The 15,174-nt window shown below is 42.3% G+C and overlaps 1 protein-coding gene across 1 annotated transcript in view; it reads left to right on the top strand.

Moving 5' to 3' along the window:
• CAMK1D (calcium/calmodulin dependent protein kinase ID) overlaps positions 1–15,174 on the top strand; it is a 154,138-nt gene that overhangs the window by 77,642 nt on the left and 61,322 nt on the right. Inside the window, exon 2 of the mRNA XM_070755030.1 lies at positions 819–950. Coding sequence (XP_070611131.1) covers positions 819–950 — 132 coding nt within the window. The remainder of the gene's footprint in view (positions 1–818; positions 951–15,174) is intronic.

The raw sequence follows: 15,174 nt of genomic DNA, 5'->3' as shown, positions 1-15,174 counted from the left end.
TGTATTGGCAGTTCTGTGCTAGCAAAAACTTTAGAAGAGAAGGATTTAGCAGTTGTGATTTCTGACAGTCTCAAAATGGGTGAACAGTGCAGTAAGGCGGTAGGGAAAGCAAGTAGGATGCTTGGCTGCATAGCTAGAGGTATAACAAGCAGGAAGAGGGAGATTGTGATCCCGCTGTATAGAGCGCTGGTGAGACCACATTTGGAATACTGTGTTCAGTTCTGGAGACCTCACCTACAAAAAGAGATGGATCAAATTGAATGGTTCCAAAGGCGGGCTACAAGAATGGTGGAAGGTCTTAAGCATCAAACGTATCAGGAAAGACTTCATGAACTCAATCTGTATAGTCTGGAGGACAGAAGGAAAAGGGGGGACATGATCGAAACATTTAAATATGTCAAAGGGTTAAATAAGGTTCAGGAGGGAAGTGTTTTTAATAGGAAAGTGAACACAAGAACAAGGGGACACAATCTGAGGTTAGTTGGGGGAAAGATCAAAAGCAACATGAGAAAATATTATTTGACTGAAAGGGTAGTAGATCCTTGGAACAAATTTCCAGCAGACGTGGTTGGTAAATCCACAGTAACTGAATTTAAACATGCCTGGGATAAACATAGATCCATCCTAAGATAAAAATACAGGAAATAGTTTAAGAGCAGACTAGATGGACCATGAGGTCTTTTTTTTTGCCGTCAGTCTTCTATGTTTCTATGTTTCTAAAACTGCATTGGATGCTGAAAACACACGGATCACAGTATTTACGTTCTCTTTTCAGCGCATACGAGTTGAAATGGTTTTTTAAAATTCTTTTTTTCCAGTGGCGCATTTTCTGAAGTCGTCCTGGCTGAAAACCGGAGTACTGGAAAACTCTTTGCAGTGAAGTGCATCCCCAAAAAAGCCCTGAAAGGGAAGGAGAGCAGCATCGAAAACGAAATTGCCGTTCTCCGAAAGTAAGTGCCCCAAATTTTATATTCCATTTGTTTTATTCGATTTATAGGCTGCAGGTGGGGATCTGAGCTTCTCTAACTTTGGAGTTCCATCCGTTGTTTCCTATGGTTTTCCAGGCTAAGCCCTGGGTTAATCTCCAAACAGGGCCATTCTGTGACTTCTAAGTTTTGTCACTTGGTTTTTCTTCCACAGAAATATTATTTCACTTTTTAAAATAATTCTCTCTGTCTCTCTCTCTCTTGGTCTCTATTTCTATGTATGTATGTATGTATGTATGTATGTATGTATGTATGTATGTATGTATGTATCTATGTATCTATGTATCTATGTATGTATGTATCTATCTATCTATCTATCTATCTACCTATCTATCTCTATCTTTATCTCTATCTATCTATCTCTCTATCATCTATCTATCTATCTCTATCTATCTATCTCTCTATCATCTATCTATCTATCTCTATCTATCTATCTCTCTATCATCTATCTATCTATCTCTATCTATTTATCTCTATCTCTCTGTCATCTATCTATCCATCCCACCCACCCACCCTATCTATCTATCTATCTATCTATCTATCTATCTATCTATCTATCTATCTATCATCTATCTATCATCCATCTATCTATCTATCTATCTATCTCTATCTATTTATCTCTATCTCTCTGTCATCCACCCACCCACCCAATCTATCTATCTATCTATCTATCTATCTCATCTATCTATCTATCTATCTATCTATCTATCTATCTATCTATCATCTATCTATCTATCTATCTATCTATCTCATCTATCTCATCTATCTATCTATCTATCTATCATCTATCTATCTATCTATCTATCTATCTATCATCTATCATCTATCAATCTTTCTTTTGTCTTTCTGTCAGTCAATATGTCTCAATCTCTCTCTCTCCCTCCCTCCATCCTCCCCCTCTCTATCTATCTATCTATCTATCTATCTATCTATCTATCTATCTATCTATCTATTTATCTATCTCTCCCTCCTCTCTATCTCTTTCTCTTTCTCTCTCTCTCTCTCTCATATTTATCCCAAAGAAGGAGATCAGCCTGAGGTCAATAATGGACTTTCTATTCTTTTGCGGAGTCATTTGTGTCAGGGGGATATTGACTTTTCTCTGGGAAAAGTGGATGTGACTCACAATCGATCGATTTTTCAAGAGTTGTGCTTTTGCCTATCAATAGTTCCCTTCCCTTGCTCCTTCCTTCCCTTTATAGTAGATGCATCCATTTATCGGTTTCATAGTCTGCCCTTTGATCGCTCCATGGATTGGAGAGTTTCTTTTCTTTTTCTAAGCATACAACCTCCATTGTGTTTCTCTAAAGTGTTTTTTCCCCTTCTTAACTACACAACGGGTTTTCTCACCTTTCTGGGTGTAAAGCTAGGAAAGTAGTTTCCTCTTCATTTGTTCTGATAGGAAACAAATTGGGTCTTAGCATTGACTTTGTTGACTTGGTTGATCCTTGTCTGTTGGGAATTCTCCGTTTGCTGACGCAATCTCCTGTTCATCCTCCATTGACTCTTGAAGCCTTCTGCCTTAGAATTGGGACCATCCAATTCCAGGATAATACTCAAGGATAGTACAGAAGGAATTTTACTGGGATCCGTGGAAGCCTTCTACAAGAGATTTGTATTCAGCAATAAAGATATCCTAGAAGATTTTGCCCAGAAAATGTTTTCTGCTGTGCAACATCAAAAGGCCATGTTTTGCCTTTCTCTTCCTTCTCCTTCTCCTCCTCCTCTTTCTCCTCTTCCTCTTCCTCCTCACCCTTCTTCTTTCGTTCATTCATCCATCCATTCATTCATTCATTCATTCCTTTCTTCCTCCTCCTCCTCTTCTTCTCCTTCTTCACCTGCTTCTTCTTCCTCCTTCCTTCCTTCCTTCTTCCTTCTCCTTAACTTATTCTTTCCTCCTCCTCCTTCTTTCCTTCCTTCTTCATTTCCTTCCTTTCTTCCTCCCTCCCTCCGCCTTCTTTCCTTCTCCTTCTCCTCCTCTTCCTCTTCTTCTCCTTGTTCATCGGCTCCTCTTTCCTCCTGCTTTTGTCCTTCCTTCTTCTTCCTTCCTCTCTCCTCCTTCTTCCTTCTTTCCTTCCTTCTTCTTCCTTCCTCTTTCCTCCTTCTTCCTTGTTTCCTTCCTTCTTTCCTTCCTTCCTTCTCATCCTCTTCCTCCTCTTCTTCTCCTTCTTTGCCTGCTCCTTCTTCCTTCTGCCTCCTTCCTCCTTCCTTCTTTCTTCTCCCTTCCCCTTCCTTCCTTTTCCTTTTCCTCCTCTTCCTCCTCTTCTTCTCCTTCTTCACCTGCTCCCCCTTCCTTCTGACTCCTTCCTTCCTTCTGACTCCTTCCTTCCTTCTTCCTTCCTCCTTCCCCTACCTTCCTCCTTCCTTTCTTCCTTCCTCCTCCTCTTCTCCTTCTCCTTCTCCTTCTTCATGTCCTCCTCCTTCCTTCTTCCTTCCTCCTTCTCCTTCCTCTTTCCCAGTCCTTCCTTCCTTCTTCCTCCCTCCTTCTTTTCAAAGCTCCATTCGCTTTTAGCAGAGGTCGTTTGCGTTCGCCTGCAAAGCTCCATTCATACTAATGGAACTTCATCCATCGTTACCACTGCCTTCCACTCACACGTGGAGTTTTACACCCGTGCAAATGCAACCTCACATGCTCGCCCTGTCTCTCCTGTGACCCGGTTTCAAACAGTCCGCAGGAATTAAGATCGAAGCTTCGGTTGGCTATCTACCAACCTGAATACAACCAGCAAGTTCCAGATGCCCAGTAATTTAGATATTTATTCTGTGGTTCTTCCTGGATTGATTAAAAAAACAGGCCTTGACTTGTAAAGGGCCACTTCTCCTGGAATATGATCCTTTAATTGACCACTCGAGCTAAGGACTGAGTAATCCGGCCGGTCTATTATTTTCCTCGCGATTTGAAAACCCTCCTGTAGAAGAAAGCTTAAAATCTTATTTTCTCCTATTATTTTCCAGCCCACTTCCTCCTAGAACATGTTGAACGTTCCCTCTGTACCCTACACAGTCATTCTCGAGTCGTCTCCTAAGAAACCGAGATTCACTGTCCTTTTTCTAATCTCAATCTTTTGGTTTTCTCGTTTCAGACATTATTACAAAGTGGGAAATACGCGAGATAGGAAGTCTTGCGGGAGGGTGGCGAAAGGCCCAGGCTATAAATCAGGATGGGTTCACTTAACCTTGAGGGCAAGGTTTCATTTAACAACCATAGCAACAAAAGTCGTAAAATCGAGCGTGACACATCGAACAATCGTTTTGCTTAGCAGTGGAAATTCTGGGGAGAAGGGCAGGGTCAATGGCACCGGTGGCACGGAGTTCCCCTTCGCCCGAGAGGGAACTCCAAATACAATTCTGCGATTGTAATTGTAGTCGTAAGCAGGCAAGGGTTCCTACTTCCCACCGCTACTGGTAGGATGCGTGCTCAGCTCCCCATCACTGGTGTGCATGTGAGATTTTTGTTGGTGATGACCTCTTTGTTTTTTACAACCCCCCACCCGAAAGTCCAGTTGCCTCTTGAAAAAGAACAACCTTGACCTGGATAGAAACATAGAAGATTGATGGCAGAAAAAGACCTCATGGTCCATCTAGTCTGCCCTTATTTATTTTATTTATTTATTTATTAGATTTGTATGTTGCCCCTCTCTGCAGATTCGGGGCTATTTCTTGTATTTTTTCTTAGGATGGATAGATGTTTATCCCAGACCTGTTTAAATTCAGTTACTGTGTCTGCTGGAAGTTTGTTCCAAGCATCTACTACTCTTTCAGTAAAATAATATTTTCTCACGTTACTTCTAATCTTTCCCCCAACTAACTTCAAATTATGCCCCTTTGTTCTTGTGTTCACTTTCCTATTAAAAAAATTTCCCTCCTGAATCTTTATTTAAAACACCTTGAACATATTTAAATGTTTCGATCCTGTCCCCCCTTTCCCTTCTGTCCTGCAGACTCTACAGATGGAGTTCATTCAGTCTTTCCTGAGACGTTTTATGCTTAAGACCTTCCACCATCTTCCGTCTTTGGACCCGTTCAGTTTTATCCATCTCTTTTTGTAGGTGAGGTCTCCAGAACTGGACACAGTATTATTCCAAATGTGGTCTTACCAGCGCTCTATACAGCGGGATCACAATCTCCCTCTTCCTGCTTGTTCTACCTCTAGCTATGCAGCCAAGCATTCTACTTGCTTTTCCTACCAGAAAAGCACCCTACTGGATGACTGAGAATCTCCATAGATATTTCTTCTCTTGTCCTTCAAGATAATTCCTTCTGCCTTTTGCATCCTGATCTTCAGAAACCCTCCAAGCTGGGTTTATTTTTTAATTTTTTTTGGGGGGGAGGCAGGTTAAGGAATATTTTGCATGCCATAATATTCCCAGCACCTCCCAAAGGGAAAGAAATGTGGAGGGGGGTGTTTCAGACTGTGTTCCTAGCAATAAATCTTCTTTTTTTCCCACTTTCCTTTGTTTCCAACTTAAAGCACACCCTTATTTCATCTGCATTTCTAAAAGGATTGTAAAATGATTTGGCTGGATACAGTTGGAGCCACAAACCTGTCAGCTTGTAATACATCCTCATTTATTTTTAGACTGTTTTCCTCCGCTTTAGCACTCGTCACATCATAAATAAAGGGTTTAGCAATCCATTTCTGCAGATAAAAATGAAATTAACCGGTTGAAATCTTAAATGGCACTTATAACATGCTAATCGGAAATGCCTTCCCGTCTCCCTTTAGGCTAACCTGGAACTAGATAGAAGTCATATATAAGTATTGCCTTAGACGGCAGAGATATTTAATACTGAAGCCAGACAAGATAATGTGTTTTCACAGCAAATATAATACACTCCCAAATCCATAAAGAATGTAATGTAATTGAAACCGTAGCTCCTTGCTTCCTCTTAAGCGAGCATAGTGAATACCTCTGTATTTGCGTTTTAATTGCTAGCGTGATCCCATGTTTAAATAGAATGGCCCTGGAAATACAGAACAGATTAGGGAAGAAATCTAAGTTGAGACAAACTCAAATCGGGAGAAAGAGACAGAGAGGGCAGGAGGAGAGAGAGAGAGATGGGGAGGGAGGGAGGGAGAGAAAGACAGAAGGGGAGGGAGAGAGGGAAAGAGAGGGAAAGGGAGAGGGAGGGAGAGAAGGAGAGAGGGGGAAGGAGGGAGAGAAAGAGGGAAAGAGAGACATGGAGAGGAAGGGAGAGAAAGAGAGAGAGAGAGATGAAGAGGGAGGGAGGGAAAGAGATAGTGATGGAGAGGGAAGGAGGGAGGGAGAAAGAGAAAGAGAGACAGAGATAGAGACAGAGAGGTGGGAGGGAGAGAAAGAAAGAGAGAGAGAGATGGAGAAGGAGGGAGAGAAAGAGGGAGAGAGAGACATGGAGATGAAGGGAGAGAAAGAGAGAGAGATGAAGAGGGAGGGAGGGAAAGAGATAGTGATGGAGAGGGAAGGAGGGAGGGAGAGAGAGAAAGAGAGATAGAGACAGAGAGGTGGGAGGGAGAGAAAGAAAGAAAGAAAGAAAGAAAGAGAGAGATGGAGAGGGAGGGAGAGAAAGAAAGAGAGAGACCCAACCACAGAATTGGGGTTTTTACTCCTCCTACATAGAATCCCAGCAAGGCAACGATCTCATCCACCAGTTCCCTTAACTCCGTGAATAAGAATTAAAAGGAAATTAAAAAGCCCCAGATTCTGCTTGAAAATTAATTGGAGAATTAATATTGAGGCCAGGAGAACCTCCCCAAGGCAAACAGGAGCTCAGAAAGACCCAGCTAGCATTTGTTCGAGGACACAGCCGGGAGTTGCGTTGACTTTCTACCTTTCCATAGTTGCCGGAAGAGACTCTCGTATATTTTAATTGTTTAAAAGCCAAGCTTGCTCAGAACAAAACCCCCAGAGGCCTCCTGCCCCTGAACATCCTGGAACAGCTGCGTAATGGTCTATTTCAGTCATGGCAGACCATTTTTTTTGCTTGCCAAAAGCGGGGGATGCGGGCATACTCGTGCCCACACCCATAATTCCATGCAGCCCCCCACCGTACATGCGCACATAACCCACTACTCTCAGCACATAATGGCACACCCGTTTTTCACTCTCCAAAGGGTTCAGAGGCTTTCTAGGAGTCTGGGGAGGGTGAAAATGGCCTCACCCCCCTCCGAGGGCCTCCAGAGGCAGAAAATGGCCCATTAACTAATGGAAGGCCTGTTTTTTCCATAAAGGCTCTGGAGCCTCCATTAGGAGTTGGGCAGCCTATAAATCCTATAAAATCTAAACCTAAAACCAGAGCCTTTCTAGGAACCTGGGAAGGTCGAGAACAGCCCTCCCTAACTCCCTGGAGGCCCTCCAGAGACCAGAAATGGGAAATGAGCCATTTCTAGCCTCCGGAAGGCCTCAGTAGTGAAGGGAAAGGCCGTTTTTGCCCTCCCCAGACTCCTAGAAAGGCTCTGGAGCTTGGGGAGAGCAATAAAATGTAACTTCTAGTTGAACTGGAAGTCGACAAACATGACATTTCTGGCTTCCGGAGGACCTTTAGTGGTGGGAGGCCATTTCCGCCCTCCCCAGGCTTTTAGAAAGGCTCTGGAGCTTGGGGAAAGCAAGAAACAGGCCTTCCCCACCACCTAAAAACAGGCTGTTTCCTGACTCCCAGTGGGCCCAGAAGGCCTGAAAATCAGCTGGCTGGTGCGTGCATCAGCACCGGACCTCAGCTCACGTGCCCATTGATATGGCTCCAGGTGCCAATTGTGGCATGCGTACCATAGGTTTGCCATCACGGGTCTATTTGCTCGAATGGGGAACATTTCCATGGCAGGCGCATCACGATATCGTTACAGTTCTTGAACACCTGATGGTATGTGTTCTGTCAAGCTCTCTGGTAGAATCCTCCCGAAAATTCACAGGTACAAATTTCAGACACACACACGTTTGAAAATTCAAAACAATGTACTTTATAACGAAAATTCAAATAAATTAAGCACTCTTTTTGTATAGCAAAGAGCACTCATCTCCAAACAAACTGGTAATTTGTACAAGTCCCTTATCAGTTCTGTGATACTTAGCTTGCAGCTGTGAGGCAATTCACAGTCCTTCTTCTTTCACAAAGTGAAACACACTTTGCTCTGGTTTAGTTTCAAAGCGGGGAAAAATCAGCACACAAAAGGTCAAAGTCAGTAAAGCAGTCACGAAACACAAGGATCAGATAATCCTCCACAATGGCCAAACCCACAGGCTGCTCTTTATAGCAGCCTCACTAATGACCACAGCCCCACCCAACCACAGGTGGCCTCATTTTCTTTGATAATAATCTCTCAGTTGTTGCCGCCTATGCATCGCTCTCTGCATGCATGGCTGTATCATTAACTCTTGTTCTGAATCCAAGGAGGAGCTAGAGAATTGATCTCCTTCTGAGCTGTCTGCCCCACTCTCCTCCTCCCTGTCACTCATGTCTTCTTGGTCAGAGGAGCCTTCATCAGCAGATTCCACCGGGGGCAAAACAGGCCTGCAGCATGTGGATGTCTCCCCCACATCCACAGTCCTTGGGGCAGGAGCTGGGCCAGAACTAACCACAACAGGATGAAAGGAATCCAAAGCACAAAAGGGATTTAGAAATCAAGTTGGCTCCATTCAGAAAGCCCAGGAAGCTTTGTGTAGCACTCGCTGGACTGGAAAACCAGCTAATTTCAGCAGAAATTTGAGTTAGATTTTGGTAATAAAGTTGGTGGGGAGAGAAGAAAGAACAGCTGCGCCCCCTAATTGTGAAGTTTTAAGAAGGGTGCAGCATCTGCCAAACCTGCACATCAGCTCCAGCGAAGTCACACTTAATTTTTAAATATGTGCAACAGCCATTTTGTGTACTTTCTCCTGGCCTCTAATCCAATTGTCTCGGGCTGTTTTGTTGCATAATTGCTCTCAGGACCATCATATCTAATTGATGTCGGTCGGTGAATTAACCCCCGTGCTGAAATGGTTCAAATATACTTTGGGTTTTGCAAAGACGGAAGTCTGCAGCCTTTAGCGTTTTAAAGGATTGCTTAATAAAAGCATCTAATACAAGGAAACAGTGATAAGCAATTTCCACTTGGATTCTGGGGTTTACTGGCTCGGTTTTCATTAAAGCACTGAATGATGTTGTAGCCCCTGTAATAAAGGAACCAAAAAAAAAATACAGGGAGGATTTATTTAAACTGGAAACACGGATTCTTAAAAAACGATCGCCAACAAGCAGTACTTTCTTCTGATTTCTTGTTCAAATGTTATTACCCGTGTAACTTAATCAGCACAGCCATGTTTCTCTCTAATGTGGGGGTTGTTTAATTTAATTGCCCAAGGAAATAAAAGCAGAAAATTTACAACATTCACAAAGATGATGTTAATTTTAAGGTGTTTGTTTTGTCAGGCAAAACAGATAGAATAGAATAGAATTTGTATTGGCCAAGTGTGATTGGACACACAAGGAATTTGCCTTGGTGCAGATGCTCTCAGCGTACATAAAATAAAATATACATTTGTCAAGAATCATGTGGTACGACACTTAATGATTGTCATAGGGGTCAAATAAGCAAGGAGGAAGCAATATTAATAAAAATCTTAGGATATAAGCAACAAGTTAAAGTCATACAGTCAACATGGGAGAAAATGGGTGAAAGGAATGATGAGAAAAACTAGTAGAATAGAAGTGCAGATTTAGTAGAAAGTCTGACAGTGTTGAGGGAATTATTTGTTTAGTAGAGTGATGGCGTTCGGAAAAAAACTGTTCTTGTGTCTAGTTGTCTTGGTGTGCAGTGCTCTGTAGCGACGTTTTGAGGGTCGCAGTTGAAACAATTTGTGTCCAGGATGTGAGGGGTCAGTAAATATTTTCCCCGCCCTCTTTTTGACTCCTGCAGTATACAGGTCCTCAATGGAAGGCAGGTTGGCAGCAATTGTTTTTTCTGCAGTTCTGATTCTCCTCTGAAGTCTGTGTTGGTCCTGTTGAGTTGCAGCACCAAACCAGACAGTTATAGAGGTGCAGATGACAGACTCAACGATTCCTCTGTAGAACTGTATCAGCAGCTCCTTGGGTAGTTTGAGCTTCCTGAGCTGGCGCAGAAAGAACATTCTTTGTTGTGCTTTTTTGATGATGTTTTTGATGTTAGGTGACCATTTTAGGTCTTGAGATATGATAGAACCTAGAAATTTGAAGGTCTCTACTGTTGATACTGTGTTGTCTAGTATTGTGAGATGACAAAAATGTGACAAAATTAGTGGACCAGGGGAATGAATGCTATTAATATTGTTTATTTGGACTTCAGTAAGGCTTTTGACAAAGTAGACCATAACTTACTACTAAATAAAGTAGACAAATGTGGGATGGACAGCTGAATATGCTCTCTAGCCAGCTGATTTTCAGCTTTGGGAAAGGTTTTTTCGCCTTCTGGAGGCTTTAGGGAAGCTTCCATGAAGCCCCGGAGTACAAAAAAAATGGCCAACGGGCCATCTGCCAGGCATGGGGAAATTGATTCCCCCGGGCCGTTCCGTTTTATGTATGGTTTGTTTGGGGTGTATGAGTGCTTTTAATTAAGGGTTTTTAACTGTTTTTAATCATTGGATTTGTACTGTGCTTTGCTGTTGTGAGCCGCTCCAAGTCTTCGGAGACGGGTGGCATACAAAGCTAATAATAATAGTAATAATAATAATAATAATAATAATAATAATAATAATAATAATAATCTGAAAGTTCAAAAAATGGACTTTCGGTCAGTGAGGGGCCACCACTCACTGGCAATACCAGAATGGCTCTGGGTGATGGGTGGGGGCACCCGTGCCAGGGGGGTACTTTGGAAAACGGACTTCCGGTTTGCCCATTGTGCTGTTTTTCCCACTCTGGGGCTTCGGGAAGCTTCCCTGAGGGCTCCAGAGTGCAAAAACAAACCAGAAGTTCACAAAATGGACTTCCGGTCAGTGAGGAGCCACCAATCACCAGCACTACTGGAATGGCTCCTGACGGCGGGCGGAGGCTGCTGTGTGCTCCTCGCTTTTTTCCTCTTTCCTCCTTCCTGGCCTGAGGAGGTGGCCACTGGAGAGGAGCTGGGCAGGAGAGAGGGAAGCTTGTCCGAGGCCAGGAAGGAGGAAAGAGGAAAAAAGCGAGGAGCACGCAACAGCAGCAGGAAGGGGGGAAAAGAGAGCCGAGCCAAGACTCCAAGACTCCAGGAATTGACAGCCATCGGTCAGCTGGAGCTGCGCACACAGCTTCATGGCGTTCCACTCCAACCTGCCTGCTGCCCACCCCTGGGAATAGGTATGGCACACACAAACCCTTTTGGCAAGCGAACCAAAAATGTTTCGCCATCACTGGTGTAGGATTTCCTATGTGAGCAAGTGATTGGACGAGAAAATTCCCAAGGTCCCTTCTCTTTTATTCTATTAAGTTCTGGTTTGACAACTTTCTAGTTGTTTGCAGGCAAAACTTTAGCCTTGTGAGTCTCCCGATCCAGACTGATAACACTGCCCTAATTTGTTATGAAAACAAGTTGCAAAGCCTGGACAGGTTTGGAGATCATCAAAGGTTTTTAATTTAGCAAAAGCTGAGCTCTGGAGCAGTGTGCTTAGAAGCATCTGGAACTGATCTGGAAAAGAAAAAAAGGCAAAAGATAAGAGATGGATCTTCAGAAACGGAAGAGAGTTGTGTTTAAGATATTCCTGATAGCAGCAAACGCGATTTCTTGTGGTTTTCTTTCTATTTCTATTTCATTTGGGTGGGTCTGGTTAACGAGTATCATTTTCAGCAAACAAAAAATGAGGAAGTTTTGCTTTCCGTAGTAGATAGTCTTCAAATAAAACTTTATGAAAAAATTCAGGAAAGGTTCCATCTAGTGACAAAACAAAATATCTCAGTAAATTATCTGCCTGCCTGCCTGCCTGCCTGCCTATCCATCCATCCATCCATCCATCCATCCATCCATCCATCCATCTATCTATCTATCTATCTATCTATCTATCTATCATCTACCTACCTACCTACCTACCTATCTATTATCTACCTACCTACCTACCTATCATCTACCTATCTATCTATCATCTATGTATGTATGTATGTATGTATGTATCTATCTATCTATCTATCTATCTATCTATCTATCATCTATGTATCTATGTATCTATGTATCTATGTATGTATCTATTTATATTTATTTAACTTAAAATGGATGTGAAACTATATCTGTTGATCCTTGAATTTTTGTGTGCTTGATACACTAAAATCAGCTTGGCTTTCTCCATCATCAGCTATTAAAATTGGATTTGTACACTGTTTATGTTGTTGTGAGCCGCCCCGAGTCCTCGGAGAGGGGCGTCATACAAATATTATTATTATTATTATTAGTAGTAGTAGTATTATTATCATCATCATCCCAAAATCTTTTGCTTTCCATCTTTCTTTCACGTACGCGCACAAAAATCATCATAAAGTCTTCCTCTTCTTTAAGTTCCATTATTAATCTATTCAACATTTAGTGACCATTCAAAGTGATTTGAACAGTACTTGGAAAAAAGGGACTGATGACCATGTTTCACACTTACGACCGTTGCAGCATTCCCTGCAATCACATGATCCAAATTGGAAACTGGCATGGACTTATGACGGTTGCAGTGTCCCGAGGTCACGACCTTCTGACAAAGCCAGTGGGGAAGCTGATTTACTTAACAACATTTTTCTAACTTAAGAACTGCAGTGATTCACTTAGTCATTGTGGCAAGAAAGGTCATTAAATGGGGCAAACCTCATTTAACAACTGACTTGCTTAGCAACTAATTTTGGACATAATTTGAAGACAACCTGTATAAGGGCAGATATAATGTGGATTCTCTCCAAATTTTCTACATCCTGTTTCTGGCATTGTTCTTTTATTGCGTAGGTTTCTTCAGGTTTTTTGTAATTATTTGGACCATCCGAAGTTGCTTTGATTCTTACTGCAAGAAAAGCAGATGGCATCCTTGGGGGTTTTTCCTGGTTTTGGCAGCAATGACAAAGTTTCGCTTGCAGTATTGTTTGGGGTTGTCTTCTTTTAATGTGGTTCCTGGTGAGGTTGCTTTTGGAGGTCAACGGGGGGAAATGACAGAAGGTAAAATTTCAGAACAAATCATTTTTACCTAGTTGGGTTTCTAAGCCTGAATGGAGGGAGAAGAAGTCTGGAGCCCACCCAAGCTGTTTGATGAAACTAAAAAAGAAAAGAAAAGAAAAAGAAAGTATAGTTCTTTTTTAAATTGTAAGATAGATCTTGGTACAGTTGGCATCTTGCCCAGGAACTCTGAAAATCCGATGTTTGTTGTAAGATACGTGGAGTGTCAGAGATGGATAGCCATATTAATTGGAAGAAAGAAAGAAAGAAAAAAGAGAGGAAGAAAGAAAGAAAACAAAAGAGTGAGTGAGCAAGCAAGCAAGCAAACCAGAAAGAAAGCAAGAAAGAAAAAAAGAAAGAAAGGAGAGAAAGAGAAAGCAAGAAGAAAGGAAGGAAAGAAAGAAGAAAGGGTAGAAAGAAAAGAAGGAAGGAAGGAGAGAGAGCAAGCAAGCAAGCAAATCAGAAAGAAAGCAAGAAAGAAAGAAAAAAGGAAGGAGAGAAAGCGAAAGGAAGGAAGGAAGGAAAGGAAGGGTAGAAAGAAAGGAAGGAAGGAAGGAAGGAGAGAGAGCAAGCAAGCAAGCAAGAAAGAAAGAAAGAAAGAAAGAAAGAAGAGAGAGCAAGAAAGCAAGAAATAAAGGAAAGGAAATGAGGAAAAAAGAAAGAAAGAAAAAAGGAAGGAAGGAAAGAAGGATAGAAAAAAAGAAAGAAAAGAGAGAGAAAAAGCAAGCAAGAAAGAAAGAATGAAAGAAGGAAGGAAGGAAGGAAGGAAGGAAGAAAGAAAGAAAGAAAGAAAGAAAGAAAGAAATTAAAAATCTGAGAAAACCAGTTTGATGTGGTGGTTAAAGACACCAGAAATTTAGGATTCTAAATAAAGCTAGCTAGTTGGCTTTGAGCCAGTCACCCTCTTAACCCTCGAAAGAAGACAATGGCCAGCCACTTCTGAAAATGTTGCCAAGAAATCTGCAGGGACTTGTTCAGGCCGTTGCTAGGAGTGTCTCGAAGGTTCAAGATAAGTATATTTGAACAACAATACATGGCAGTTTCCCTCCTGAACTGGGAGTTGGGCAGCAATTGAATTCGACAGATCGATAGATGGATGGATGGATGGATGGATGGATGGATGGATGGATGGATGATAGCAAGGGTGGGTTCAGACCGGTTCAGACCGGTTCACATGAATCGGTAACAGCCCGCTAGAGCCCAGAAGGGAAAAAAAGAAAAAAAAAATCACAATTTTTCTACCGGTTCTGCGTACTTGTAGGAGCCCATGGTTGCACAGATGGGGCCCTCATATCCACATTTGTGAACCGGTAGGGAAGGTAAGTGCATCCCACCTCTTCCCCAAAGCACTATTGGGTTCCTACTAGTATGGAGGAGAATGCCACACTGTTAGTAAAACTGCATGCACGGAAGCAAGAAAGTCGCCAAAATCTCTGGTGCGTGCATCCCCTCGTGGGATTTTACTTCCTGTGCATGCGCAGAAACAAAATTTCACTGAGACATGTTACGACGGGCTTCACGTTATGAGCCTCAATTAAGTCCAAAGTGTAAATTCAAACACACACTGTTGTAAAGTAAAGAAAGAGTCAATTTATCAACAGAAAAATATTGTACACACTCACTTTAAATCAGCCAAAGTGCTCTCCCACAAACCACGAGCCTGGAATGCTGTGAAAAGCAAAAACAAAAGCAAAGCAGGTAAAAAGCAGCTGTGAAGACGTCACAGCCACCCCCCTGTAAGAGTCCTCATGCTATACTTAACTGTGAATTGTTCAAAACAGTCCTTATAAATCCTGAAGCCGTTCAAAAGCAAACAGCACTTCTCTCTCACCAAATGGATAATTTCCCACACACATTCTCAACAATGCTGGCAATTCATCAGCAGCCCCATTAGCCTAATTGCCTCAGCCACAGGTGTTCTCCTTTATCTTCTATAATACTTGCGCAGTTGTTCCCTCCTTGTCATAAACCTGCGCCTACGAGCATCTATGAATCCCTCTTCCTCTGAGTCTAATGACGATGATGACTCACTAATGGGGTCATTAGCTAATGGGCTGCCTATAACTACCTCCTCATCCGATCCTGCTTCACTCCCAGAATCGTTCCTTA

The sequence above is a fragment of the Erythrolamprus reginae genome, chromosome 6 (assembly GCF_031021105.1).
Source record: "Erythrolamprus reginae isolate rEryReg1 chromosome 6, rEryReg1.hap1, whole genome shotgun sequence".
NCBI lineage: Eukaryota > Metazoa > Chordata > Lepidosauria > Squamata > Dipsadidae > Erythrolamprus > Erythrolamprus reginae.
This window is presented reverse-complemented; position numbering and strand designations above follow the sequence as displayed.